The following is a 23,855-nucleotide window of genomic DNA, read 5'->3' as shown; positions in this document are numbered from 1 at the left end:
CTTTTCTGTCAGTACACTGTTAATTTGGCTTGAGGATTTCAACGTGATAAGTTCTTTGGAGGGCTCGTGATCCAAAAAGCACTTCGCACAGTATTCGTTTGACTCTCTACCACCTTTGGAGGATAATAAAATGCAAAAACTATTTGAAAGCACTCTCCTCCATTAGTTGCTCGACTCCGAAAGAAAGCGAGGACTAATGAGTCATCACGAGTGGAGATCCACTTCTCATCTTAAATCAATGTTACCTTTATTAAATTTTATGTGTAATATTCAATTTATTGTCAAATCGCTTAGCATTTGCACTGCCTCTTCCCTTAGCCATACTGCCTCATGATATCCACTGGAGGGAACGACTCATTAACCATCAAAGCCCGAGTATCAGACATGACAAATGGTCGCATCATCTCGTTGTCTTCGTGCTCCAAAAGGTGGCAGTGCCAAATGTAGTGAGGAGAAGCGGTGGGATCAAACGAATACCGGGTGCCATAGTTTGGCGACGCTGTCACGTAAAACCACGTAACCGTGCCAGCAGCGATCACGCCCGTGTCCTTGAGGCCGAGTTGATCCTGGTCGGGCCCTTGGAGTGGAGCCGTGTAGCAGCTCCTGGGATCCGGGTAGCCGAAGTGGAAAGAACACGAGTTCTCCAGAAATCTTGTAACGTTGAAAGTTTGGCTAGCGACTATGAGAAAGTTGACGAGGTGGAGATGAATTGGATGGCTGGTCTGGAGGACATTGATGAAAACCCAAACTTCGTCGGAGTAGAGCTTCATAACCTCAGTAGCCGGATCGTTAAAGTGGAGGTGATCCTGGAGGAAAAGCCCGGTGAGACCCATACCCGAGTCGAACTGGGCGTTTGTCACAAATGGGCGATTGTAGAGGCGGTACCACTCCGAGTCTGTGAGTTTCAAGCCAGTGGTCTCCTCCATCACGCGAGATGGAGGCATCTGCAAGAGATTTTCCACGGGGATTGGAGCTGGGAAGTTGCTGGGCGATGATCCTGGTGGGTTCTTCCGTTCGGGCTCATGGACGACCCGGAAGAGCATGACGCTCTGGTTTGCTGGGGGTCCGGCTGGGAATGGAGTGGCGCCGATGTTGCGCATCTCGATCGTGCGTCCGGGATGAACGCGGGAGAAGTCAATGACAAAGTCCCAGCGCTCGGCTGGTGCGATTCGCATGGTGCTTTGCGAGATTGGAGCTCGCAGGAAAGTACTGTCGGATCCAATCTTGATAAAACGCAAGGAATCGTCGCTCAGCGTGAGAACGAAAAACCTGACGACAAAAGGTGGTAAAGGTTAGAAATTATCAAATGGAACCCCTAACAAAAGCAAAATTGGAAGAATAGATCCAACTTACTTGGAATTGGCAGCGTTGACGAGCCGGAACCTATAGATCCTGGGATAAACATTGAGATACGGCCAGGCCTTGCCATTAACCAGCACCACATCGCCAAAGTAATCCGGGCACCACACCGGGTGGACGCTGGGGTTGATCCCCACGCTGGGATACTTAATCCCTCCATCTGCAAAGAACGCCTTGTCTTGGATGAGCAATGTATGGTACTCGCGAGGAACCCACGAAGGAGTCAACGCGGAAGATTCCACCAGATATACCCCCACGAGCCCCGCGGCGATGTTGAGCCGCGTGATCCCGTACGTATGGTCGTGGTACCACAGCGTGGTCGGGAGCTGCTCGTTCGGGTAGACGTAGTCCTGAGAGACGTAACTGGGGCCGTGCTCCCCAAGTGGGGTGAACCACGCCTGGGGGTGACCGTCCGACCAGGGCGGGTCCTCTTGACCGTGGTTGTGGACAACGTGCGGCACGCCGCCCAGCCGTGGATTCGCCCAGTCTAGGCTCCGATCCAACGGCAGCATGGGCTCCACGTCGGGGATGTGGTTCTCCCAGCGAACCCACGCGGTTTGACCCTGCTGGGCAACCAGCGTTGGGCCGGGGTACGTGGCCGTTGACTGGCTGGTGCCAAAGGCGTAGAGCGTCGTGGGTGGGAGGTCCCTGTGGAGTTTCTGGGACAGGTCAACCAAGTCAGCGAATTGTCAACGGTGTAGTCAATGGTGGCCAAAGTCAAACCTGAGTGATTTTGTAGGCTCCGATTGTGATCCTGGGGTTCCTGGACAGGGAGATCACCCGCATTGTTGGGAGCGCGTCCACGAACTTCTCGAGATCTGGGGAGGCTGTGAGATTGAGGCAAAACTCATCGTCCCGGTGCAGCCATGGAGCTTGATCTTGGGCTTGAGTGATCGATGAAGCAGCAGTAGCGTTAATTGGAGTAGAATTTGATGGAGAAACTCGAGAGGACAAGAAGAGGAGGAGGATCAAACTGGCCGCCACCGACATGGCGACAAAGAGAGGTACCTCACGTACGAGCTTGGATTTCTTGCAATCGTGCCATTTTATACCATGGAATCGACTAAATCCGTGTCATACAAAGAATTTCGAAGGTGAGAGCATGCAGTGCGCATGAATGCTTTTCATACCAAGAAGCTAACCAGAAAATTAAAGGATGAGAAAAGCATGTCACGCCTAAAATTGAATCTTCCAAGAATCTTCCGGGCACGGGGTTCATGGGTTTTTCTCCAGCAAAGTTTTCGCAACAGCGCCTATCGCTTCTTCTCTGCTGTTCGATATCGATCAAAATATCCATGGCCAGATCTCATGTACATTGTGAGGATAAACGCATCTTGGCAAGCTACGATCTTTCCTTTCTATTCTTTCTTCGATTCGATAGGTCATTGGAAGGCAAAATCTTTTTTCATTTTTGTTTTCACAATTCACAGTTCAGACAGATGCCACTCGGAATTCAGTACTGTCTCGATGGATCAGGATGCTGTCCACGATCCTGCTGTCGGAGGACACCAGTGGAGGATCACAAAGCCTGCGCTATGAAACTTTTGATTGATCGCTATCTACTCGGACGTGAAAAGCTGCTAGCAGAGCACAAAGATGTGAGCTTCTCTTTGTTTTTCCTGTTCTTCGGTTGTTCGGTTTTTAACAGTTGCTTCTTCTTTTCAGAGTCCGGCGGTTAATTCAAGACCGATGAATCCATCCTCGTGACGATCGTGCTTCTGGAGTCTAGATCTTAGTCGTGAGAATACTGACCGATTTGGATCGGTCGAGATTCACTGTAACGTGAACAACTACAGGTTGTATATGCTTATTGCCAAGTTTTCTCCAATCTTTGTATTTTCCTTTTGTTGATTTCCCAGATTGTCAGTGTAATAATTGTTTTATGATTGCCCACTACTTTTTCATCTACAGTGCGTCAAAGGAGTGCGTTGATCCAGTCATTCACGCAGTCAATCTAGCCAGCGCGCTCATCCATTTTCAAGGCGGAGGAGCACATCGATTGGTCCTGATGATAGTATGGATTCAGCGTGCAACAAACGAAGTACCACTCTCCTGTTCCTTGCAGCGCCATTGGTGCTGTTAGGTCCCTGGGCTTCGATGTGCCACGAATCAACTCCACTGGCTACAGGTTCTTCATTGATCCGGCGCGAGCTACCCAAAACTCAGAGAAAAAGGACGTTACGGTGCTACCACGAGAATGACAGGTTTCTTTTGTGGCGTCTACAACCTTGGCTTTGTCAACTCTACTCCAGATCGCACACTCGCAGTGCTCATGAACGTCGACTCGGGTTTTCTAACCACGCAGAGGATCATCTGGGAGGCAAACCGGGAAGATCCAGTCGGACTCAACGCCACGCTCTCGCTCGCCTCGGACGGTGATCTCGTGCTGAGAGGTCGCGACGGGAGGCTGGTGTGGTCGACTGGAACAGCAAACAGGGGAGCTACCCGGGTGGAAGTTCTGCGAGAGACTGGGAACTTGGTGGTGCTTCGCAACAACACCATCTTGTGGCAAGTCCCACAGATACTTTGATGGCTGGCCAAGTCCTTCGACCGGGAATGAGGCTCCAGAGCAGGAGCGATTTTTCTCTAGGATTCTACTCTCTGGTGGTCTGGTTCTCTACTCCAACTTCTTGGGAACTCGTCAAGAGCCTTACAGGATTCGAGGATACCATGGAGTTGACACTCTAGCAGCTGCTCGACAATCTTGTGACTCGCTCGCAGCGGCGGTTCTCAATGGAGATGGTTTGAATCTAGTGCTCAACATGATGCTTAGCGACGACACGGCTCAGTCCGGAACGAGGTCTCAAGCTCTGTGTGGCTGGAGGTTTGCTGCTCACGAGATCATCGGCAAACACTCCACGTAACCAGTCGTTCATCCAGCTTGAGTTTGACGGGGATCTTCACGCGTATACCCTGGAGAACTTGCTCATATGGTCGGATAGTTACAATCTTCTCGCGAGGAATGACTCGTGCTTGCTGCCTCAGCGGTGCCAGCCTTTTGGAATTTGCTCGAGCAACGGTTGTGTCGGGTGCTTGGACTCGGACGGAACCACGGCTGGCTGGACAGACACTTGCTCCGCTCCGGCAGTGGAGTCTTGCAGCGGCATCGAATCTCTCGATCCAAACGCTTCTCTTTGTCAATGGCTCATGACTCTTGCCCAGTTTTTTTTCAGTACCAGTTGTGATGAATGCATCCTTCTCGTATGTTATTCCAATCTGGAGGATTGTGAATTCGCCGAAGTATCGCTCTATCTTTGATGATCATGAGGTGAGAAAGTTTTTATTTTCTTCGCATTTCCATTCAAGTGAAAACATTCTTTTCCTTTGTCTTGTTCTTCAGAGATCCTGAGACATTCAGGGGGCATTGATTTGTTTGGCTTTCGTGGGCTTTGGGGAATTCTGCTCCAGTGAGTTTCCTTTTCATTTAATGCTCGCTTGCACGGGTTCTGACCTCTCAGCTTGGTTGTTCTCCGCTCTGGTTGATCTTGGATTGTTTGAGTATGGATTCCCGCAATGTCTTTCAATTTGAATGTTGCTGTCCCTGAACTTTTTTCTCTTAGATGGGTATATTCATTTCCCCTTTTTGAATTGAAAATTTGGGACATTATATTTTTTGTGGGAAACTATGTGTCTCACATTGTTGATTGTTGGGGTAAACTTAACCAATATTAAAAAGGTTATGATGTGGACTGGTTATGACAATAACAATTTGGATCTCCTACATTATAATTGCTCATGAGCTAGTTTACCTTCCTTAAGAAAAAATAAAAATTGAATTTCTTATCCCTAAGCTTTCAACCTAATCCTTTTTAGTGTAGCTTTGTGTATTTTGTGAGAAATACAGTTATGGCATTCAACAGTTATGATTGTTCAACTACTAAGAAGTATTGATCACATTCAAAAATAGTGATAGGGCTCAATGAAAAATTCACTATTGCCAATAAGTTTGGACATATTATAATAAATTTTATAAATGCTTGTATTGCCTAATGTTATGGCAAAACAAAAGAGCTTCATGTAGATGCAATTGACATGGAAATATTTCTACAACAATATGTGATATATAACTTTAAAATCCACAAATAGATCCACATGAATTTGTGGATTTTAAAGTAGCACAATACACAAATAGATCCACATGAAGCTCTATTTATAGTTTTCATTTATAACTATACTTTCTCAAAAAATGGCTATAAAGAAAATTCTCTTTTCTCTATGTACAAGAACTTCTACTTATCCAGTGCCACCACGTGGCATGTGCCCAAAACCACATTGTATGTAGGAGATGAGGTTGTGTACTCATTTTTGCCCATTTTATGAAAGTAGCTCAATAGCTATTTCTCTTGCTAGGATACAAATAATCCCCTGTCATTCTCACACTACAAATCAGACCTAAGGTCGCAGGTGCCTGGTCGCGGCATTTGCTGTGTTCTGGTCGGAAAACTTATGCCAGGAGACAAGCAGTATTGCTGGTTGGGGGCATGAAACTTGCAAAGATAGCAAGCGCCCTCAGCAGCATAGTGCTACTAAATCAAATAAGTAATCTGGTAGAAATTGCTGTCTACATATTGTTGTGTGATGCCCTGAAAGCTTGAAGAGAATATCCTTTTGTTATTGAATCTTTGGCTTTTTTCTCGCGATCCATCCGTGTTGTTTCATATTTCCATAATTCCTCGCCTAGAACACAGATGTATGGCACTGTTTTTGATCCGATGATGTCGAAGGACACTTCCTCATGTACAAGCTTGAATTTCTTGAAATCATGCCATTTTATACCATGGAATCGAATAAATCCGTGAGCTTACCAGAAAATTAAAGGATTAACGGTTAAAATTGAATATTCTAAGAATCATTTCAAAAAAGAGAATATGCCGGGGCACGAGCTAGGGTTTATGGATCTTTCTCGCAGCAGCACCGGCGGGGTTGAGCGCCTTGTGAATGCGCTACCGGATTTCGAGCGCCTGCGCCTCGGTGAGTAGATCGCTTCTTCTCTGCTGTTCGATATCATGGCCAGATCTCGTGTACCTTGCGAGGATAAACGCATCGTGGCAAGCTCCTTTCTATTGGTTCTTCGATTCGATAGGTTGTTGGAAAATCTGTCGCGGCAAAATCCTGGTACGTCTTTGTTCTTCCATCGTTTTCTGAAAAGATAACATTTTTATCTTTTCAGACTCAAGCGATGTTTGGCTGTTTCCACAGTTCAAGACAGATGCTACTCGGAATTCGGTACTCTCACGATGGATTGGGATGCTGTCCACGATCCTGCTGCTGGAGAATACCAGTGGAGGATCACAAAGCCTGCGCTATGAAACTTCTGATCAATCGCTATCTATTCGGACGTGAAAAAAGAGCACCACATAGATGAGCTATGAGAAAAGCTCATAGGTGTGAGCTTTTCTCTTTTTCTTTTCCTTACTTTTTTCTAACCGACAAGGACTCTGGTAAAGCTTTCAGGCACGTCTTTACTTTTCCTGTTCGCCTCCGCTTGTTCGGTTCTTAAAACTTGCTTCTCTTTTCAGAGTCCGGCAGTTACTTCAAGACCGATGAATCCATCCTCGTGACGATCGTGCTTCTGGAGAAGGCCCTCCGAGATCTCGGTCATGAGAATTATGACCGATTCGAGATTCACTGTAACTACAGGTGAGTGTAAGGTTTCATGTATATGTTTCACGCCAAGTTTTCTCCAATCTTTGTATTTTCGTTTGTTGGTTTTCCAGATTGTCAGTGTACGTTCTCAGATCTTCGTTGGCTCGCAAAGAGGGGGATAATGCGAAGGTAATGCCAAGCCCAATATTATTTTATACGTATTGTACGACTGCCGACTACTTTTTCATATACAGTGCAGGGTCAAAGGCGCGTTGATCAATCTAGCCAGCGCGCTCATCCATTTTCAAGGCGGAGAAGAGGAGGAAGAGCACATCGATTGGTTCTGATGATAGTATGGATTCGGCGCGCAGCAAACAAGGTACCACTCTCCTGTTCCTTGCAGCGCCATTGGTGCTGTTAGCATTTGTAGCAGTGCCGGCCCTGGCCTTCGATGTGCCCACTGGCACTGGCTATATTTTCTTCAATGATCCGGCTCGAGCTACCCAAAACTCTGAGAACCAGGACGTTTACGGCGCTACCACGAGAATGACAGGTTTCTTTAGTGGCGTCTACAACCTTGGCTTTGTCAACTCTACTCCAGATCGCTACACACTCGCAGTGCTCATGAACGTCGACTCGGGTTTTCCAACCACGCAGAGGATCATCTGGGAGGCAAACCGGGAAGATCCAGTCGGACTCAACGCCACGCTCTCTCTCGCCTCGGACGGTGATCTCGTGCTGAGAGATCGCGACGGGAGGCTGGTGTGGTCGACTGGAACAGCAAACAGGGGAGCTACCCGGGTGGAAGTTGTGCGAGAGACTGGGAACTTGGTGGTGTTTCGCAACAACACCATCTTGTGGCAAAGCTTCGATCGTCCCACAGATACTTTGATGGCTGGCCAAGTCCTTCGACCGGGAATGAGGCTCCAGAGCCGGAGGAGCAGGACCGATCCCTCTCCAGGATTCTACTCTCTAGTTATGGAACCCGGTGGTCTGGTTCTCTACTCCAACTTCTCGGGGACTCGTCAAGAGCCTTACTGGATTCGAGGATACCATGGAGTTGACACTCTGACAGCTGCTCGACAGGCTTGTGACTCGCTCGCAGCGGCGGTTCTCAATGGAGATGGTTTGAATCTAGTGCTCAACATGATGCTTAGCAACGACACGGCTCCGTCCGGAACGAGGTCTCAAGCTCTGTGTGGCTTGAATGCAACGGGAGGTCTTCTGCTCACGAGATCATCGGCAAACACTCCACGTAACCAGTCGTTCATCCGGCTTGAGTTTGAGGGGGATCTTCACGCGTATACTCTGGAGAACTTGCTCATATGGTCGGATAGTTACAATCTTCTCGCGAGGAATGACTCGTGCTTGCTGCCTCAGCGGTGCCAGCCTTTTGGAATTTGCTCGAGCAGCGCTTGTGTCGGGTGCTTGAACTCGGACGGAACCACGGCTGGCTGGACAGACACTTGTTCCGCTCCGGCAGTGGAGTCTTGCAGCGACATCGAATCTCTCGAGTTCGTTCCAGTTCCTGGAGTGGAACACTTCTCCAGCAAGTATGTAAATGGTTCGCAAGTCACCATCGACGAGTGCCGCGACAGGTGCTTGAGGAACTGCTCGTGCTCGGCATTTTTCTTCTGGGAAGAATCCAACTCGTGCTTCACGGTCGACAATACGAGCACCCTCCAGCGAGTTTCCACTCAATCTCACGTTGGTTATATCAAGGCGACGAGAAGAGCAGGGACAACAAGCTCCAAGCTCTCGGCTGGAGTCATTGCCGGGATCGTCGTCTCGGTTCTTGGAGCCCTCTCGCTCGTCGTCCTGGTGTTTCTCTGGATCAGGAGACGGCGGACGAGCATTAAAGCAGCCGTGGACTACGACAGTGACAACTTCCTCGAGTCGATCGAGAACTTGAGGCCGATGCGTTTCTCCCTCTCGGCTCTGGGGCGGATCACCGGCAACTTTAGCAAGCTCCTCGGCACTGGAGGCTTTGGTGGTGTGTACGAGGGAACTCTTCCAGATGGTAGAACGGTGGCGGTGAAGAAGCTCGAAGGCACGGGACAGGGAAAGAAGGAATTCTACGCAGAGGTGGCAGTGCTGGGAAGTCTCCATCACTGGAACCTGGTAAAGCTGCTCGGGTTTTGCTCGGAGGGATCAAACAGGCTCCTCGTCTACGAGCACATGACGAATGGATCGCTGGACAAGTGGATTTACCAGGACTCCGAGAAGAACTTGATGGTGCTATGCTGGAAGCAACGCATAGAGATCGTGCTGGGGATGGCGAGAGGCCTTGCGTACCTTCACGAAGAATGCATGCAAAGGATCATCTCGACATCAAGCCGCAGAACATACTCCTGGACAAGTCTTTCGTGGCTAAAGTCGCGGACTTTGGACTCTCCAGGCTCATGTCTCGCGACCAAAGCTACGTGATGACGACGATGCGAGGGACTCCAGGATACCTAGCTCCGGAGTGGCTGCTCGAGGCTTCCATCACCGAGAAGAGCGACGTTTACAGCTTTGGAGTGGTGCTGCTGGAGGTGATCAGCGGGCGGAAGTGCTTCTCGCGGGTCTCGGAGACGGAGAAGTTTTATCTACCAAGCTTTTGCTTGGAGCTGGTCCAGCAAGGCAGGGACATGGACGTGGTCGATCCCAGGATCTCTAGCCAGGCGGACGAGGGGGAAGTCGTGAGAGTCATCAGGATCGCTTTCCTGTGCCTGCAAGAGAATGCGAGCGCGAGGCCGTCCATGGGCAGCGTTGTCCAAATGCTCGAAGGCTCCTCGACCGTGGACAGCAAAGTCCCCGTCGAAGGCCTGTTCTTCGCGTCCAAAGGGGAGCTTCGCCTCGACCTCAACAGTGGCCTCTCCTCCTCTACCGCTACTTTCAAGAGCTTCTTCTTGGACACCGACACTGTGTCTGCGAGATGAGATTTTTTGGCCTCGCTCAATTCTTTAATGAAGTTTCAAACCTTTGTGATGACGAGAAAATTATGCTTAGAATTATTGGCAACTTCAAATGGCGACCCAAGTTTGATGAGTTCTATCAAATACAACTAAGGAGGTTCAATTAAAGTTGTGTCGAAAGAGTCAAGTTAAGACAAAGAAACAAAGGCAAGAGCAAAGCTACAACTTAGAAGCACTGGAAGCCCACACAGAAGGAAGCCAACGAGGAGCGGCCAAGCAACTGCAAACAAAATTTGACCTGATCAAGACGGCCAAGGAAAAAAAATTCAAGTAATTCATGCTCCACTTAACAAGCAAAGCAATCTCAGCTGCTCTCGATTAAGTTGACTGTTTGAAAAGCCCATATACAAAGGCAAAAGTCCAATGTGGTCAACGGGCCTTGGAAGATTCCTTGGCGCACAGGCTCTGGGCCAGCAGCACAAAAGCCCCGGAGCTGCCGGGCGTGGCAACCGACAGGCCATCCGCGGCCCTCTTGGCGTGCTCCTCGTTGTCATGGAGCTTACACCCGTTGAGCAGCGTTGACCAGCACACGAGGTCAGCGCCGCCGGGCATCCTCCGCACCAGCTCCTCCGCCTCCGCCAACCTCCCCGTCCTGGCCAGCAAGTCCACCATGCACCGGTAGTGCTCCACCATCGGCCTCGTGTCAAAGTCCGCCACCATCGCCAAGAACACCTCGCGGCCTTGCTCGAGCTTCCCGGCGTGGCTGCAAGCGAAGAGCAGGCTTATGAAGGTGACATCGTCGGGATCCATCCCCTCCTGGCACATCATCCTCTGGATCGCGAATGCCTCGTCGATGGATTGGTGCTCGGCAAACGCAGCCAAGATGGACGTCCACGAGACTACGCTTCGATCAGTCATGGCCGCGAACACCTCCCAGGCCTCGCTTACACTGCCGCTCTTGCCATACATGCTGATCACAGCGTTGGCGACCGCGCCGTCGGGCTTGATCCCGCTCTGGAGGAGCTGCTGGTGGATCCGCCGCCCCTCCTTGAGTGATCCGGCTCCGTCCGCGCAGGCGTCGAGCGCGCTGATGATCGTCACCGGGTGTGACTGCAGCTCGAATCCTTCCATGCGGTGGAAGAGCTCGAGCGCTTGCGCGGAGTGGCCATTGCGCGCGTAGGCCGAGAGCATCGATGTCCAGGTGACGACGCTCTTGCGCGGCATCCTCTCGAAGATCTCGCGCGCGAGCTCCCAGTCGCCAACCTTGGCGTAGAAGTTGATGAGCGCGTTGCCGAGAGTGATGGCGCCGGTACCATCCCGATCGACGCCCTCTTCTCGTGATCGATCGAAGAGCTCGCGGACGATCTTGGCAGTGGCAGCGTCGCCCAGCTGCGTGCATGCGTCTAGCACGCTGATGAGCGTCACGTTGTTGGGTCTCACGTCCATGGATCGAAAGAGCTCCAGCGCGCGCCGGGGCTGGCCGATCTGAGCGTAGGCCGCGATCATCCCCGACCAGGTGAAGCAGTTTCTCCGCTCCATCGAGTCGAAGAGCGCTTGCGCGTCGCGGATCATCCCCCACTTGCCATACATGTTGACGAGCGCGCTGCCGACGATCACGTCGCCAGGAAGGAGCCCGCGCTGCGCAGCGCGAGCGTGGATCTGCCGCGCCAGGAGCTCGCGGCTTGCGGAGAGCTTCTCCTTCGCGCAGGCATCGATGACGCTAACAAAGGTGATGGCGGTGAAGTCCATCCCCTCGTGATCCATACGCCGGAAGAGATCGATCGCTTGGGATCCCCGCTGGTTCTGCGCGTAGGCTGAGATCATCGCGTTCCAGCAGACGTTTGATCGGTGGCGGAGCTTGTCGAAGACGATCCTGGCGTCGTCCGGGCACGCGCACTTGCCATACATGTTGACGAGCGCGATCCCCACGCTTCCAGCACCGCCATAGCTCTCAAACACCGTCCCTCGCACGCTCTCGTGGATCTTCCTCCCGTCGGCGATGGCGCCCAGCTTGGCGCACAGCCCCAGCGCCGCACAGTAGCTCACGCTCGATCGACTCAGCCCCGGGTCCATCTTCCAGTAGAGATCCAGCGCCTCGCGCGGATGCCCATTCTGGGAAAATGCCGCAATCATGATGTTCCACGAGTGGGCATTGCGAGGATCGATCGAGTGGAAGGCCTGGAGCGCATCGTGTATCCTGCCGCAGCTGCCATACATGAGCACGACGAGATTCACGAGGAAAGTGTTGCAACTCTCGCGGCTCGCGACGATTTGCCGGTGGAGGCGCTTGCCCTCCTCGAGAGCCCTGTGGAGAGCGCACCTTCTCAGCAGCACTCCACACGCCTCCACATCCAAAGACGATGGGTTTGATCGATCTTCCAGCCTCCGGACGTCGCATCGCAAGGAATCAAGGCCGCCGGCGCTGCCGATAGTGGTCGAGCTGCAAGAATGCTGATCCCGGAGCTTGCGAGGCTTGTCTCGCGCGGCAAATTTGGCCGAGTGCTCCATCGCGTCCTCCGATTTGGGAATCTCCAGCTTCTGCCGGCACACTGTCATGAGTAGCGATCTCGATTGCTCTGGAGCTCCTGATCTGGGCATGGCCCGGACCTGGGAAGTCCTCTCCACTCCAAAGTAGTCGCTCTGGAGGATCATCAAAGACAAAAGAAAGGATAGTCAGCTGAACATGACAGTTGATATTTAGGGTTCTTCCGTAAATCTCGGAAGAATTTTACGTTTCGTCCTCAATGAGACGTTTTTCTTTTTCTCTCCTACCAGCCTCGTGACGCCTCGTACCACAGCTCCAAACGCATCGACAAATTCTGTTCTTCCCTGGAAGCGCGGGTCGGCATAGCTCAACTCCGGCACCATCTCCACAATCTTCTCTTGCATGCGCTGGATCTCCTCCACTTCGATCGACAAAAGCCTTGTTTCGATCACTCCATCCATCACCAGCTCGGACTCCGGTATCAAGACCGAATAGCTGCTGCTGTCCGCCGGGAGGTTCCACGCATACTGGCTGTAAGCCGAGTGCTCGCTGAAGAACACCGGGATGCATCCGGCAAGCAGCGAATCAAAAGTGGAACGCCGAGTGAAAGAGTCTCCCCGAGGCTGGAGGCAAAACGTCGAGCTCAAGAACAGCTCCATCACCCTGTGAGGATCGTGACACTCTCCACCGCTCTCTCCCTGGCAATCCAGCATCCGGCAGTGCTGCGATGACTTCCGGCACTGATCAAAAACCCTGTCCCGGACCAAGTTCTTGGCCTTCACAGCTCCCACAAACCCGATCAACTCCCTCCTCCTTCTTCTAAAAGAGTGCCTCAGCCTTTGCTGCCAGCTTTGGAGCTGAGACGCTGTCGATGGATGAAAGTACGTCGGATACGGGATCCCGTGCTCGTTGGGCAGCCAGGGACGAGCCTCGATCAGCAAAACCGACATGTTTCTCGTCCAAGGCAGCAGCAGAAGATTGTTTCCCCAGGACTCCGGACTGTTCGAGCTCCGGATAAAGTCCCAAGTGATCCTGCCTGACACCATGAAATGATCCCTGCCACCGGAAGCTTTCCACTGTTCCTGTCTCTGCAGCCACTTCCCCAGTCTCTTCCCGGCCTCGTCTCTCACGCTCACATTCTTCTGCCCGACGTGCCTCGACATCTCGAATCCTGCGTAGAACGGAACGTAAATCGCCGTTGCTCGCTTCCAGTCACTGGTGAGGCACTCGTACCCCTTCATGCTCTCGTGAAAGATGACTTCCGCCGAGAACTGGTTTGTCGCATACCACCCCGCTCGAGACGTGAGGTCCAGAGCGACATCGTTGAGAGGCTGCCCGAGTCCTGCATTTGCTATGTGGGGGCACATATTCGTCCAAACGCTGAGCCTGTCACACTGCTCCAGCAATCCCCGGTTGAAGCTTGCAGGGAGCGTGTACATATAGACGTACCTTCCACGGCAGCGTGTTTTCCTCTTCTCTGCTCGCACCCCTCCTGTTTGAGGATTCTCTGCTGTCAAACGCCTCTCAAGAAGCCTCGAGCTCGGTGTTTCTCTGGTAGAAATGATGTATGACGCGGCGGCTGCAACAATCTCAGTCTCGGCAGCCTTGTCCAATGCGATCCAGTACTCAGAAACCAGCAGCAACACGAGGCACCATGAAGCCATCACCGTGACCACCATCCAGCAGCCACAACTGCAGCTCCAAAGCCAAGAAGCCATCGGCATCCTCAGTCGTTTCCGAGGGTGGACTTCCCGTTTTGCTGCACTAACAAAGAAAGGTTAAAAATTCTCTAAAAGTCAGTACCTTCCAAGGAAAAAAGCATTCACCACATGCAAGCCTGTTGTCTGTCGCAAACGTCGCCACACAATTCCAAGCTGCCTTAACTCGTTCGGAGCAGTGCCAGTGTCACGTTTAAAGAAAAGAAGGAGCCGCTATGAATGGCGACAAGCCAGGCAAGGAATCTGGATTGAATGCCAGCAACCATGGATCTATAAGAAGAAAAACAAAAAAGAGGAATCATCAGATAGAGGAAGCGTTACTACTACTAGATACGAAACTTTCATTACCAACAGTTGGTTCCAGTATTCAAAGTCGGTGCTTCTGTCTGTCTGTCTCTCTCCCACTGAAAAAGAGAAGAAAAAAGCCTGCATTGGAATTTATTTTGAAAGAACTTTTGAAGTAAATGACGGTAAGAAGTAAGAACCTCTTGTAAAGTCGAGTTTCAAAAGAATCCACGCTCCATTCCTCACCTGAAACTCTGGAACTTTAAGCACGAAGAAATCACTTAAGCCTCCTTCCACATCCATAGCGAAACATTTTCTCTACGAAATTGACAATCGTCGGCGTAGGAGCGGCGGGGCTTTGCCTGCCACCATTCACTGCTTCTTTCTTCCCGCCTGAGACTGCCAACACCCGAATTGAATCCTCCGGACCATTGAGCTCGTCAGTCTCCCCCCCTTCAGCTCGTCGTCATCCTTGCCTTGCAAGAGAGCCGTTCGCATGTCAATAACAGCCTCCACCGCAACGTTGAAGGAGTCTTGCATGGATTCCAGCCGCTGCCGTGGATCCTGGATCACCTCCTCTCTCATCCCGAGGACTTCATCGGTGGGGATCTGTCGGAGCACACTCTCGATGCTCACGTTTCCTCTTCGGACGTCGATCTCGGAGATGTACTTGCGTGGGAGGTGCCACACAAACTGTGAGTAAGCCGAGTCCGGGTGGAAGAAGACCGGCATGCACCCGGCGTCGAAGATGGAACGCCGGGTGAAAGAATCTCCCTGCAGTTGTAGGCAAAAGACCGAACAGCTTCATCACGGCACTGACTGCGGCGATTCCCGGCACTGGTCCATGATCCGCTCACGAATCGACTTTATCAAGTGCCGCGAGCTAAAGGCTGCTGATGTTTAGCTTCAACGTACTCCAGCCAACTTAGCCACAAAAGTAGTTCCACTATGCTCAGTGGAGTCTATCAACGACTGGAACAAAGGGAGAGCAGATGTTGCAATAACGTCGTCAAACTCATCTCGACCAGCCTTGAAATGAAATACCTGTGTTGTCATCTGTGAAACGACTCGGAATTTTTGGTACAAGCGCTCTCAGGCTAATGTGTCTATAACACTTTCGGCCCGTTAGACAATCCAAGGAGGATCTCGAGAAGAAAAGCGGCCTAACCAGAGTGGCTTCGCTAAGGAACGGCCTTTCGAGATGCAACCTTGTCAAAGTGTCGGGCCTCTTGAATAAAATTTCTAAGATCTAAACCTTAAGCTTTTACAATCACAGATTTGTTTGCGTTCTTCAGAGTTTACTGATGCTATCTTCTCTTTCATGCGGTGGATTTCAGTCTAGAATCCAGCAGCAACACGAGGCACCATGTAGCCATCACTGAGACCACCATTCAGCAGCCACAACTGCAGCTCCAAAACCAACAAGCCCTCGTGCATCCTCGGTCGTTTCCGAGGGTGGACTTCCCGTTTTGCTGCTGCGCTGCACTGCACTAACAAAGAAAGGTTAAAGTAGATAGCAGCAGATTAAACCAAGTCAAGTCAGGAGTACCTTCCAAGGAAAAAACTATTCACCACATGCAGGCATATTGTCTGTCGCAAACGTCGCCACACAATTCCAGGCGAGGAACAGTGCCTTAACTCGTTCGGCGCAGTGCCAGTGTCACGTTTAAGGAAAAGAAGAAGCCGCCATGAATGGTGACCGAGGAATCTGGATTGAATGACAGCAACCATGGATCTATAAGAAGAAAAACAAGAAAAAGAGGAATCATCAGACAGAGGAAGCGTTACTACTACTAGATACGAAACTTTCATTACCAGCATTCAACCGGGTTGGTTCCCGTATTCAAAGTCGGTGCTTCTGTGTCTCCCACTGAAAAGGAAAAGAGAAAAGCCTGCAATGGAATTCATTTAGTTGTTGAAGAACTTTCGAAGTAAATGAGAAACGAAAGGTAAGAACCTCTTTTAAAGCCGAGTTCTCAAAAGAATCCGCGCTCCATTTCTCTTATTGCACACCTGAAACTCTGGAACTTTTAAAACACTTGAAGCCTCCTTCCACATCCATATCGAAACATTCTCTCTACGAAATCTACATATCGTCGACGTAGGAGCGGCGGGGCTTTGCCTGCCACCAATCTCTACTTCTTTCTTCCCGCCTGAGACTGCCAACGTCGGATTGATTCCTCCGAACCATCAAGCTCGTCAGTCTCCGCCCCTTCGGGCTTGTGGAGCTTCCTCAGCTCGTCGTCATCCTTGCCTTGCAAGAGAGTCGTTCGCAAGTTTGCGTTCTTGTCAATAACAGCCTCCACCGCAACGTCGAAGGCGTCTTGCATGGATTCCAGACGCTGCCGTGGATCCGCGTAGAGCAGCCTCGGGATCAGCTGGATCACCTCCTCTCTCATCCTGAGGACTTCATCGGCGGGGATCTGTCGGAGCACGCTCTCGATGCTCACGTTTCCTCTTCGGATGTCGATCTCGGAGATGAAAACCGAGTACTTGCGGTGGTTTCGTGGGAGGTGCCACACAAACTGTGAGTAAGCCGAGTCCGGGTGGAAGAAGACCGGTATGCACCCGGCTAGCATCGAGTCGAAGATGGAACGCCGGGTGAACGAATCTCCCTGCGGCTGTAGGCAGAAGACCGACTCCTCGAACAGCTTCATCACGGCACTGGGAACGTGACACTTGCTCTCGCCGAAGTCACACTCGAGGAGCTTGCACTGCGGCGACTCCCGGCACTGGTCCATGATCCGCTCACGGATCGACTTTCTCAACTGCTGCCTGGGTGCTCCAGCGAAGGAAAACAAAGCCGGCCGCTCCATCCCCCGCATTCTAACTTGCCAGTCCACAACATCCGAGTCCTGGGTCGGATGAAAGTAAGTTGGATACGGGATGGCGAAGTCGTTGAAGTGCCACGGACTGGCCTCGATCACCAGCGAAGTGATGTTCTTCACTTCGGGAATGATGAACAGCTTGTTCCCCCAGTCGTCCTCCTTCTCGGTCTTTCGTCTAAAGTCCCAAGTTATCCTGCCCGCGACCATGAAGTGGTCGCGTCCACCCATCCTCCTCCACTCGGGCTGCCTCACGAGCCAGTCTACCATCCGGAGAGCTCCAGAATCCCTCGTCGAAACGTTGACACCCCACAAGTATCTCGAGATGTCGAGGCCGGCGTAGTAAGGCACAAAGATGGCAGCAGCGATGGAGGAGTCGTTCGTAAGGCAATCGTACTGCTTCATCCGGTTGTGAAAGATCACCTCCACGGCAAACTGGTTCGTAGCGTACCACCCACGGTCGGAGAAAGCGTTGTCCTTGTCTTCCAGAGGAGGCCCAAGCCCGGCATTGCCTGTGAACTTACACATGTTGGTCCACAAGCTTAGATGCTGGCAGTCGTCCAGCATTCCTTCGTTGAGATCTCTGGGCAATCGATGCACGTAGACGTATCGCCCAGCGCATCGATCGTCTCTGGCTCCAAACATCTTGAGCGGCTTCCATAGATGCTCGTTGAGAGGCGTGAATTCGACCCTTCTCACTGGCGATGGCGAGAGCTTGCCAGGACTGGGGTAACTGCTCTTGAGAGGCTCCCGCCGCGAGCTAAAGAATGGAATGTGGATGGATCTGGAACTGGAAGCCCCATCTTCGCTGGGAGTGGCGATGGAGAGGAAGTTGAAGAAGAAGATCACCCACCAGAAGACCACGAAGCCGAGGATCAAGAGGCAGCGATTGGGCCTCCCCATGCCGGATTTCTCCATTCTCGCCTTGCTCCTAGCAGAGATTTGGGACGAAGCTCCCATCTTTCACGGAATCCCGCGGCTGGGATCGAAATGTGGCTGAAATATTTGCAGAGCGAGCGTTAGCGATCGAGTCTTGACAAGAGACCGAGCGCGCAGCAAGAAAATGCGGAGCGCCGAGCTCCAGATCACGAGATCAAGCAAAGATTTCGCAAGAAACATCGGCAGCTTACCCGATTGGAGCCGCATTGCATGCTCTAGCTGGATCGATCGCGTTAAGTGCCCAGGAAGCGAAGAGAAACCCTGCCGCCTTCTCGCTCCATTCACCATTTCTTTGACGTGCAAACAGGAAAGAGAGCCCTAAAATACTGAGATCCAACGGTGCCAAGCGCGGGCAACGTGGCTCGTCCACTTCCCTCGATTATTCCATGGGCGTTATAGTCTTAAAAGACCCTTCCCTCGTTACAATCTTTCAAACATTTTGCGTTTCAAACCTTGTATAGTTCTTCCAAAGCTCTTAAGTTTCTTAGCTTCCAATTCTTTGTTTCTCACTCCAAATTCGATCCTTCCAAATTGGATCTTTTCCATAAACTTCCAGGCTTCAAGGATATCTTTCTTCCAGTCCAGTGTCCTCGCAAATCCTGCCCGTTCTAAAACTCTCGAGCTTCTCCACTGCTTCCAAGATTCAAGGATATCTTTCTTCCAGTCCAAGCTTCTTCGAGCTCCAAATCCTGCCGGTTCTAAAACTTTCGACCTTCTCCACTGTCTGCTACTCCTCCAACTTCCAACCTTGCGAAGCTCCTGTTTTGCTGATGCTCTTATCAAATCCAATCCTTCTTCCTTCCATCTAAACTCCGCTACTTCTCATCCTCCGGAGCTCTTGCTGTAGCTGCTCCTTCTCGGAGTCGGATCGCTCCAGGTGCTCGATCTTCTTGTTGAGAAACCATTCGTTCTGCCTGTGCTTGTTGATCCTCTCTTCGTGCTGCTCCTTCACCTGTTTGACGGCCTTCTGGAGCCTCACCTCCGACTTTACAACCTCCTGTTTCGCCATGGCCAGCTCCAGCGACAGCCTCTCCATCTGAGTACGGACGTCTTGCTCCCGCTTTCTCGTCTCGCTCAGCTTTGCTTCCAAGGCGGAAAAGTCGTTCTGGAGAGCGCAAAGCTTTGCCTGGAGGCTAAAGTACTTCTCCTCCTGTTTCCCAATCTTCTCGGCCTGCTGTATAATGGCCTCCTCGCCTTCTTTGATCTTCTTCCTCTTCGTTGCCACCATGTCTTCCAGGATGACGTTCTTCATCGCCATCTCGGAGGCTTGAGTCTGGCACGTAATGAGCTGCTGCTGGAGAATTAAGACCTCCGAGTTTAGCTCCCCAACTTTCTTTGCAAGCTGAGCGTTTCCTGTTTTCTGTGACAGCAGCTCCTGCTGAAGCCGGCTTATTCTCTGCTCCTGGTTCTGCGTAAGAACTCGTAGTTGCTGCAAATCCTCCTCTAGAGAGTGTTTTTCTTTCGTTGACTCGAGAAGCTGGCACTCCGCCGACTCCAAGGCCTTACGGACGGTTTCATTCTCATCTTTGGAGACACCAAGCTCCGCCTCCATTGTTGAAAGGTTCTGCATTTTCTCGTCCAGTGACTGGCTCAGCACCATGCACTTCGAGGCTGACTCGCATCGAAGAGCTCTTTCCGATTGCAGTTCTGCTTCAAGAACGGTGATTTTCGTTGCAAGCTGCTGAACCGATTCAACCTCTTTTCCCAGGTCCGTTTGGTATCTGACGAGTTCCTGAAGTGTGGATTCGTGCTCGTGACTTCGTTCGCTAATAGCTTGTTGCAGCCGGTTGATTTCGGTCGCTAAAGAAGCTCGTATAGAAGCCGCCTCTTCTTGTAGCAAACTCTTTTCTTCGCTGTGTTTCAGCAAGTCTCGAGTGTGCCGCTCGGTGGAAACTTGCAACTCCGTCTTGACTTGCTCAACCAGACTTTTCAGCTCCGTCACCTCCTGACACAGATCGTTCCTTTCAACTTGAAGCTGCATCTCTGAGGCCTGGATATCCTGAAGCTTCTTCTCAAACGCATTTATCTGACCTTCAAAACCATCGCTTGGATCATTAGACTGTTTGCTGTCACCGGTTGCGAGCTCAGCTTCTTGCGCTTTCTCTGCTATTATCGGCAGCGGCTCCTCGACAACAGAATCCTCCGCGAGGGTGTTTTTGGCAGCACTCCGTTCATGCTCGTCATGCAGCACAATAATCTCTTTCTCCTTCTCCTCGGCAGGAGCGACCACCCCATGAAACTCATCGTCAAGTACGCAGATTTCCTTAACTGTGGCCTCGGCCTCGCCTGGTTGCGTTGTCTGTTGCAACCTTTCGTACTCCGTTTCTTTCTCCTCGAACTTGCATGTGAGCTGTAGAAGTTCTTCCTTGAGGCTTGTAACTTCTCTGACGTACATGGAACATTTCTCACACTCGCGCTGATTAAGTTCCACCACCTTGAAAAAAAAACAAAAACAAGTAGAATCAACATAGGTAGAAAAAAATGAATCAGGCATACCTGCAGCTTTGTCTCCTCGAGCTGTTGGCGAGATTCCTGAAAGAAAAAGTCTTGTTAAATGCAAAGAGCGGGAGCTTTTGTATAAACACTAGCCTCAAGTTCTTTACGGAGCTCTTCGAGATCCTTTTCTGCTTGGCATTCAGCTTCCCGACGACGAGCCAGTGCTGCTAATGCCTCTTCTCTGGCTTGTCTAACCTGCGCTTTTATGATTCAATAACGAAGGAAATAAGCAAAAACACATTACCTGAGACTCGAGCTCTTCAACTCTGTGAACAGACACTTGCTCAGTACGTGCACGGAGCTGTCGTTCCTCTTCGAGAATCTCTGTCAACTGATATCTCAACTCCGCCATTTCTTGAGCCATGTCTTCCGCTTCGTCCCTCGCTCTTGCTCTTTCTTCTAGAAGTTCTTTCTGTTCCAAACAAAGCGTTATAAAAACAACAAGAAGAAAAAAAAAACTTTGGTTCTACCTTGAGTTGATCCATGGCATCCTCTAGGTGACTTAAAGTTTTGTTCTTGGCGCTGAGCTCTTTCTTGAGCTGGGACTCTCTCGACTCAGCCTCGTTAAGCTTGCTTTGAAGGTTCCGGAGCTCGTCCTCGGCAGCCGAGAATTCCAGCGAATCCTCCCCAATCTCCAGCAATTCCTTCACGAAATCTTCAGAGCCACTCAGTGCAGCCCAGTCGATTTCCTCGTCCCCGAGAGTCATCTCATCCAGGAACGTGTGGCTGTAGCTGGATCGCAGGACCAAAATCGAAATCCAGGCTATATGAGACGATTAAATCTTACTCTCTACTTACTTTCTGCGAAGATCCGCCGCCATGAGGGTAAACTTCAACCCCAAGAATCACGAGAAACCCCAGCTCCTGTAGATCGCCATCGCCGGAGAAGCTCCCATACCTCGAACCGATAGATCGCCTCGGCAAGAGCAGCGCCGCCGTGAGCTGCGCGATCACGGACCAAAATGGAGGAGTGGCTCTCTCTTTCTCTTCCCGCTTTGTTTTAAACGCAAGAATGTGTGGAGAGATTTTTGTGGCATGTGGACCAGAAAAAAGGAGTGAATCGAACTTGAGACCCAAAAAAATTCAAACAAAAAGAATGATTTGAACCCGACGTGAATCGAACACGCAACCTTCTGATCTGGAGTCAGACGCGCTACCATTGCGCCACGGATCCACGTGTGATCATAGACTCTGCTAGAACAATATGGCTTTTAAAAAGAGTTCTTTATAAGCGTAAAACCCTAGTTAGGGCTTTAGTATCATGGATCCAGCACAGGAGAATGCGCCCACTCCCGCGCCCGCGCCCGCGCCGGCTCCCAAGACGAATTGGGCGGATGAAGCAGACCTGGCGGATTTGGGAGCGCTAGGGATCTCTGATGGCGCCGAATCGAAAGCAGAGGAGGCCACGCCCGTGAAGCCGAAATCCGAGAAGCTCAATGACGAGGTGGAGACGAAGATCGAAAAGGTATGGCATTGGTGTCGGAGATGAGCGGCCGGTGAAATCCTGGTGTGTGGAAAACAGGAGCTCGTCGAGGGCAACAGCTTGTATACCTCGGCCAAGACGTTTGAGGAGCTTAAAATCTCCGAGCCGCTGCTGAGAGGGATCTACTCCGAGATGAAGTTTGAGAGGCCGAGCAAGATCCAGGCCGAGACGCTGCCGCTGATCATGAATCCCCCGCATCGCAATCTGGTGGCTCAAGCGCACAATGGCTCTGGGAAAACTACATGCTTTGTTCTCGGCATGCTAAGTCGCGTCAACACTTCTTTGCACGAACCGCAAGCTCTGTGCGTTTGTCCAACACGAGAGTTGGCACTCCAGGTTCGTAGTTTCTTTGTTGTGCTCGGTGATATGTAAACGATCGATCCTCCTTTTTCTTTTCCTCACAGAACCAAGCAGTGCTGGAAAGAATGGCACGGTTTACTCAAATCACATCGACCTGTATCATACCTCCTACGGAAAATATCAAGAGCTCACTCCGCGGACATATACACGACCAAGTTATCTTCGGAACTCCTGGGTCTTTGGAGAGGGCGATTCTCAACGACAGAAACTTGGACGTGCAACACTTAAATGTTTTGGTGTTTGATGAGGCTGACCATATGTTAGACCAGGTAAGGCTTCAATGATGTTGTGATTGTCTCAATCTCATACGTCCTTGCAGAATGGGTTTCGTGACTTTTCCATGAAGCTATTGCGACGCATCAACAAGCAAGCACCGAGTTGCCAGGTGAGATTTAATCTTTCTTAGTTGCCTACTAAGACTGTTTCCTGCAGCTCTTACTTTTCTCTGCAACTTTCAGCGAAAAGGTGAAGAATTTCGTGTCCAAAAGCATCCCGATAGCAAACCGAGTATTCGTCGAAAAGCTCGAGCTCTCGCTGGACGTCATCAAGCAGTACCGTGTAAATTGTCCTACTGAAAGGGCCAAGTTTGAGGTTCTCAAGGATAGAATCTACCCCATTGCCGAGAAGCTCGGGCAGTCGATCATCTTCGCCGAGTCACGAAGAAGTGTGACCGAACTGCACGAGAAGCTGGAAGCAGACGGTCATAAGTGCAGTTCTATCCACGGAGGATATAAACCCGACGTCCGTGACAAGATTATCGACGAGTTCCGACAGGGAATAACCAGGATTTTGATCTCAACTGATGTTCTTTCGAGAGGGTTTGACGTCGCACAGGTGTGGTTTTTCATTTTCTTTTGAGGTTCGTGTCCGTGTCTGACTTACGGATGCTTTTCAGGTCACTTTGGTCGTAAACTTCGACCTTCCACTCGCGCGGGATTATCACAAGCAGCCGGACTATGAAACTTATCTACACCGCATCGGCCGAAGTGGAAGATTTGGAAGAAAAGGTAGAAAGAATCGTGAAGTGCATTCAAGCAGAGCATGGTTTCACGTGTGAGAGCTTTGCTTGCAGGAGCCGCATTCAATCTGGTTGTCACACAGGAGGACACGAGGATGCTATCTCTGATCGAGGAGCACTTTGGCAAAACCATTCCACCAGTATTTCTATGACTCTTTGCTTCGTCTCCTCGATGGTTCTAAAGCGTTCTCTGTTACAGGTGGCCTGGGATGACGACGAAGCTTTCGAAAAGGTTTTGAAGGAGGCCGGACTAGCTTAAACGTCGAAAGGAGTTTTTTCCGGGTTTGTTTCGATTTCTATAGCTGACAAACTATCGAGGTCGAGAGATTTGTAATGTGATCGAAGAGCTAAACTTTGTTACTTTCGGGTACACAGGAGTAGCACAGGGATCGCCAAAGAATCGC

General features: G+C 50.9%; 8 protein-coding genes, 1 non-coding gene and 1 pseudogene across 11 annotated transcripts; 3 read left to right on the top strand and 7 right to left on the bottom strand.

Annotated features, from left to right (window-relative positions):
• Positions 1–314: 314 nt before the first annotated feature.
• LOC112342427 (multicopper oxidase LPR1 homolog 3-like) lies at positions 315–2,349 on the bottom strand. The gene is made up of 3 exons (XM_024664217.1): positions 2,140–2,349; positions 1,354–2,018; positions 315–1,269 (listed from the first exon to the last, which is right to left on the bottom strand). The coding sequence occupies exons 1-3, from the start codon at positions 2,347–2,349 to the stop codon at positions 315–317; spliced, it is 1,830 nt and encodes a 609-aa protein (XP_024519985.1).
• Positions 2,350–3,407: 1,058 nt separating this feature from the next.
• LOC9631342 lies at positions 3,408–10,010 on the top strand (annotated as a pseudogene).
• On the top strand, positions 6,281–7,300 carry LOC112342439. 2 transcript variants are annotated; one of them, XM_024664248.1, is made up of 5 exons: positions 6,281–6,474; positions 6,537–6,800; positions 6,879–6,999; positions 7,077–7,134; positions 7,200–7,300. In XM_024664248.1, exons 2-5 carry the CDS (start codon positions 6,728–6,730, stop codon positions 7,290–7,292), a joined length of 345 nt encoding a protein of 114 aa, XP_024520016.1. In that variant the 5' UTR covers positions 6,281–6,474; positions 6,537–6,727; the 3' UTR covers positions 7,293–7,300. The 2 variants fall into 2 exon arrangements, with proteins under 2 accessions (XP_024520016.1, XP_024520017.1); XM_024664249.1 differs by lacking the exons at positions 6,879–6,999; positions 7,077–7,134; positions 7,200–7,300 and having other exon boundaries at positions 6,530–6,807.
• A 261-nt stretch (positions 10,011–10,271) lies between the features above and the next one.
• On the bottom strand, positions 10,272–12,494 carry LOC9631228 (pentatricopeptide repeat-containing protein At2g34400). Its single transcript, XM_002990362.2, has one exon. It carries the CDS (start codon positions 12,492–12,494, stop codon positions 10,272–10,274), a length of 2,223 nt encoding a protein of 740 aa, XP_002990408.2.
• Positions 12,495–12,514: 20 nt separating this feature from the next.
• LOC112342416 (xyloglucan galactosyltransferase MUR3-like) lies at positions 12,515–13,797 on the bottom strand. The gene is made up of 2 exons (XM_024664202.1): positions 13,777–13,797; positions 12,515–13,721 (listed from the first exon to the last, which is right to left on the bottom strand). The coding sequence occupies exon 2, from the start codon at positions 13,692–13,694 to the stop codon at positions 12,540–12,542; it is 1,155 nt and encodes a 384-aa protein (XP_024519970.1). The 5' UTR covers positions 13,695–13,721; positions 13,777–13,797; the 3' UTR covers positions 12,515–12,539.
• A 905-nt stretch (positions 13,798–14,702) lies between these two features.
• Positions 14,703–15,386, bottom strand: LOC112342426 (xyloglucan galactosyltransferase KATAMARI1 homolog). Its single transcript, XM_024664216.1, has 2 exons — positions 15,246–15,386; positions 14,703–15,104 (listed from the first exon to the last, which is right to left on the bottom strand). Exons 1-2 carry the CDS (start codon positions 15,384–15,386, stop codon positions 14,703–14,705), a joined length of 543 nt encoding a protein of 180 aa, XP_024519984.1.
• A 1-nt stretch (position 15,387) lies between these two features.
• LOC9631341 (xyloglucan galactosyltransferase MUR3) lies at positions 15,388–18,414 on the bottom strand. 2 transcript variants are annotated; one of them, XM_024664196.1, is made up of 5 exons: positions 18,286–18,414; positions 16,288–18,151; positions 16,146–16,222; positions 15,880–16,065; positions 15,388–15,820 (listed from the first exon to the last, which is right to left on the bottom strand). In XM_024664196.1, the coding sequence occupies exon 2, from the start codon at positions 18,113–18,115 to the stop codon at positions 16,466–16,468; it is 1,650 nt and encodes a 549-aa protein (XP_024519964.1). In that variant the 5' UTR covers positions 18,116–18,151; positions 18,286–18,414; the 3' UTR covers positions 15,388–15,820; positions 15,880–16,065; positions 16,146–16,222; positions 16,288–16,465. The 2 variants fall into 2 exon arrangements, with proteins under 2 accessions (XP_024519964.1, XP_002990407.2); XM_002990361.2 differs by having other exon boundaries at positions 15,388–15,815.
• A 138-nt stretch (positions 18,415–18,552) lies between these two features.
• On the bottom strand, positions 18,553–21,614 carry LOC112342413 (plectin-like). The gene is made up of 6 exons (XM_024664195.1): positions 21,389–21,614; positions 21,061–21,322; positions 20,835–21,002; positions 20,684–20,785; positions 20,591–20,626; positions 18,553–20,528 (listed from the first exon to the last, which is right to left on the bottom strand). The coding sequence occupies exons 1-6, from the start codon at positions 21,409–21,411 to the stop codon at positions 18,900–18,902; spliced, it is 2,220 nt and encodes a 739-aa protein (XP_024519963.1). The 5' UTR covers positions 21,412–21,614; the 3' UTR covers positions 18,553–18,899.
• A 78-nt stretch (positions 21,615–21,692) lies between these two features.
• Positions 21,693–21,764, bottom strand: TRNAW-CCA. Its single transcript has one exon. It is a non-coding gene; the product is annotated as a tRNA-Trp (tRNA).
• An 85-nt stretch (positions 21,765–21,849) lies between these two features.
• On the top strand, positions 21,850–23,821 carry LOC9631227 (DEAD-box ATP-dependent RNA helicase 38). The gene is made up of 8 exons (XM_002990400.2): positions 21,850–22,055; positions 22,113–22,409; positions 22,478–22,702; positions 22,753–22,818; positions 22,866–23,267; positions 23,329–23,440; positions 23,506–23,591; positions 23,651–23,821. The coding sequence occupies exons 1-8, from the start codon at positions 21,852–21,854 to the stop codon at positions 23,708–23,710; spliced, it is 1,452 nt and encodes a 483-aa protein (XP_002990446.1). The 5' UTR covers positions 21,850–21,851; the 3' UTR covers positions 23,711–23,821.
• Positions 23,822–23,855: the final 34 nt, after the last annotated feature.

This window comes from Selaginella moellendorffii, unplaced genomic scaffold (genome assembly GCF_000143415.4).
Source record: "Selaginella moellendorffii unplaced genomic scaffold, v1.0 SELMOscaffold_108, whole genome shotgun sequence".
Taxonomy (NCBI): domain Eukaryota; kingdom Viridiplantae; phylum Streptophyta; class Lycopodiopsida; order Selaginellales; family Selaginellaceae; genus Selaginella; species Selaginella moellendorffii.
The sequence above is the reverse complement of the archived record's forward strand: the minus strand, read 5'-3'. Positions and strand labels throughout refer to the sequence as shown.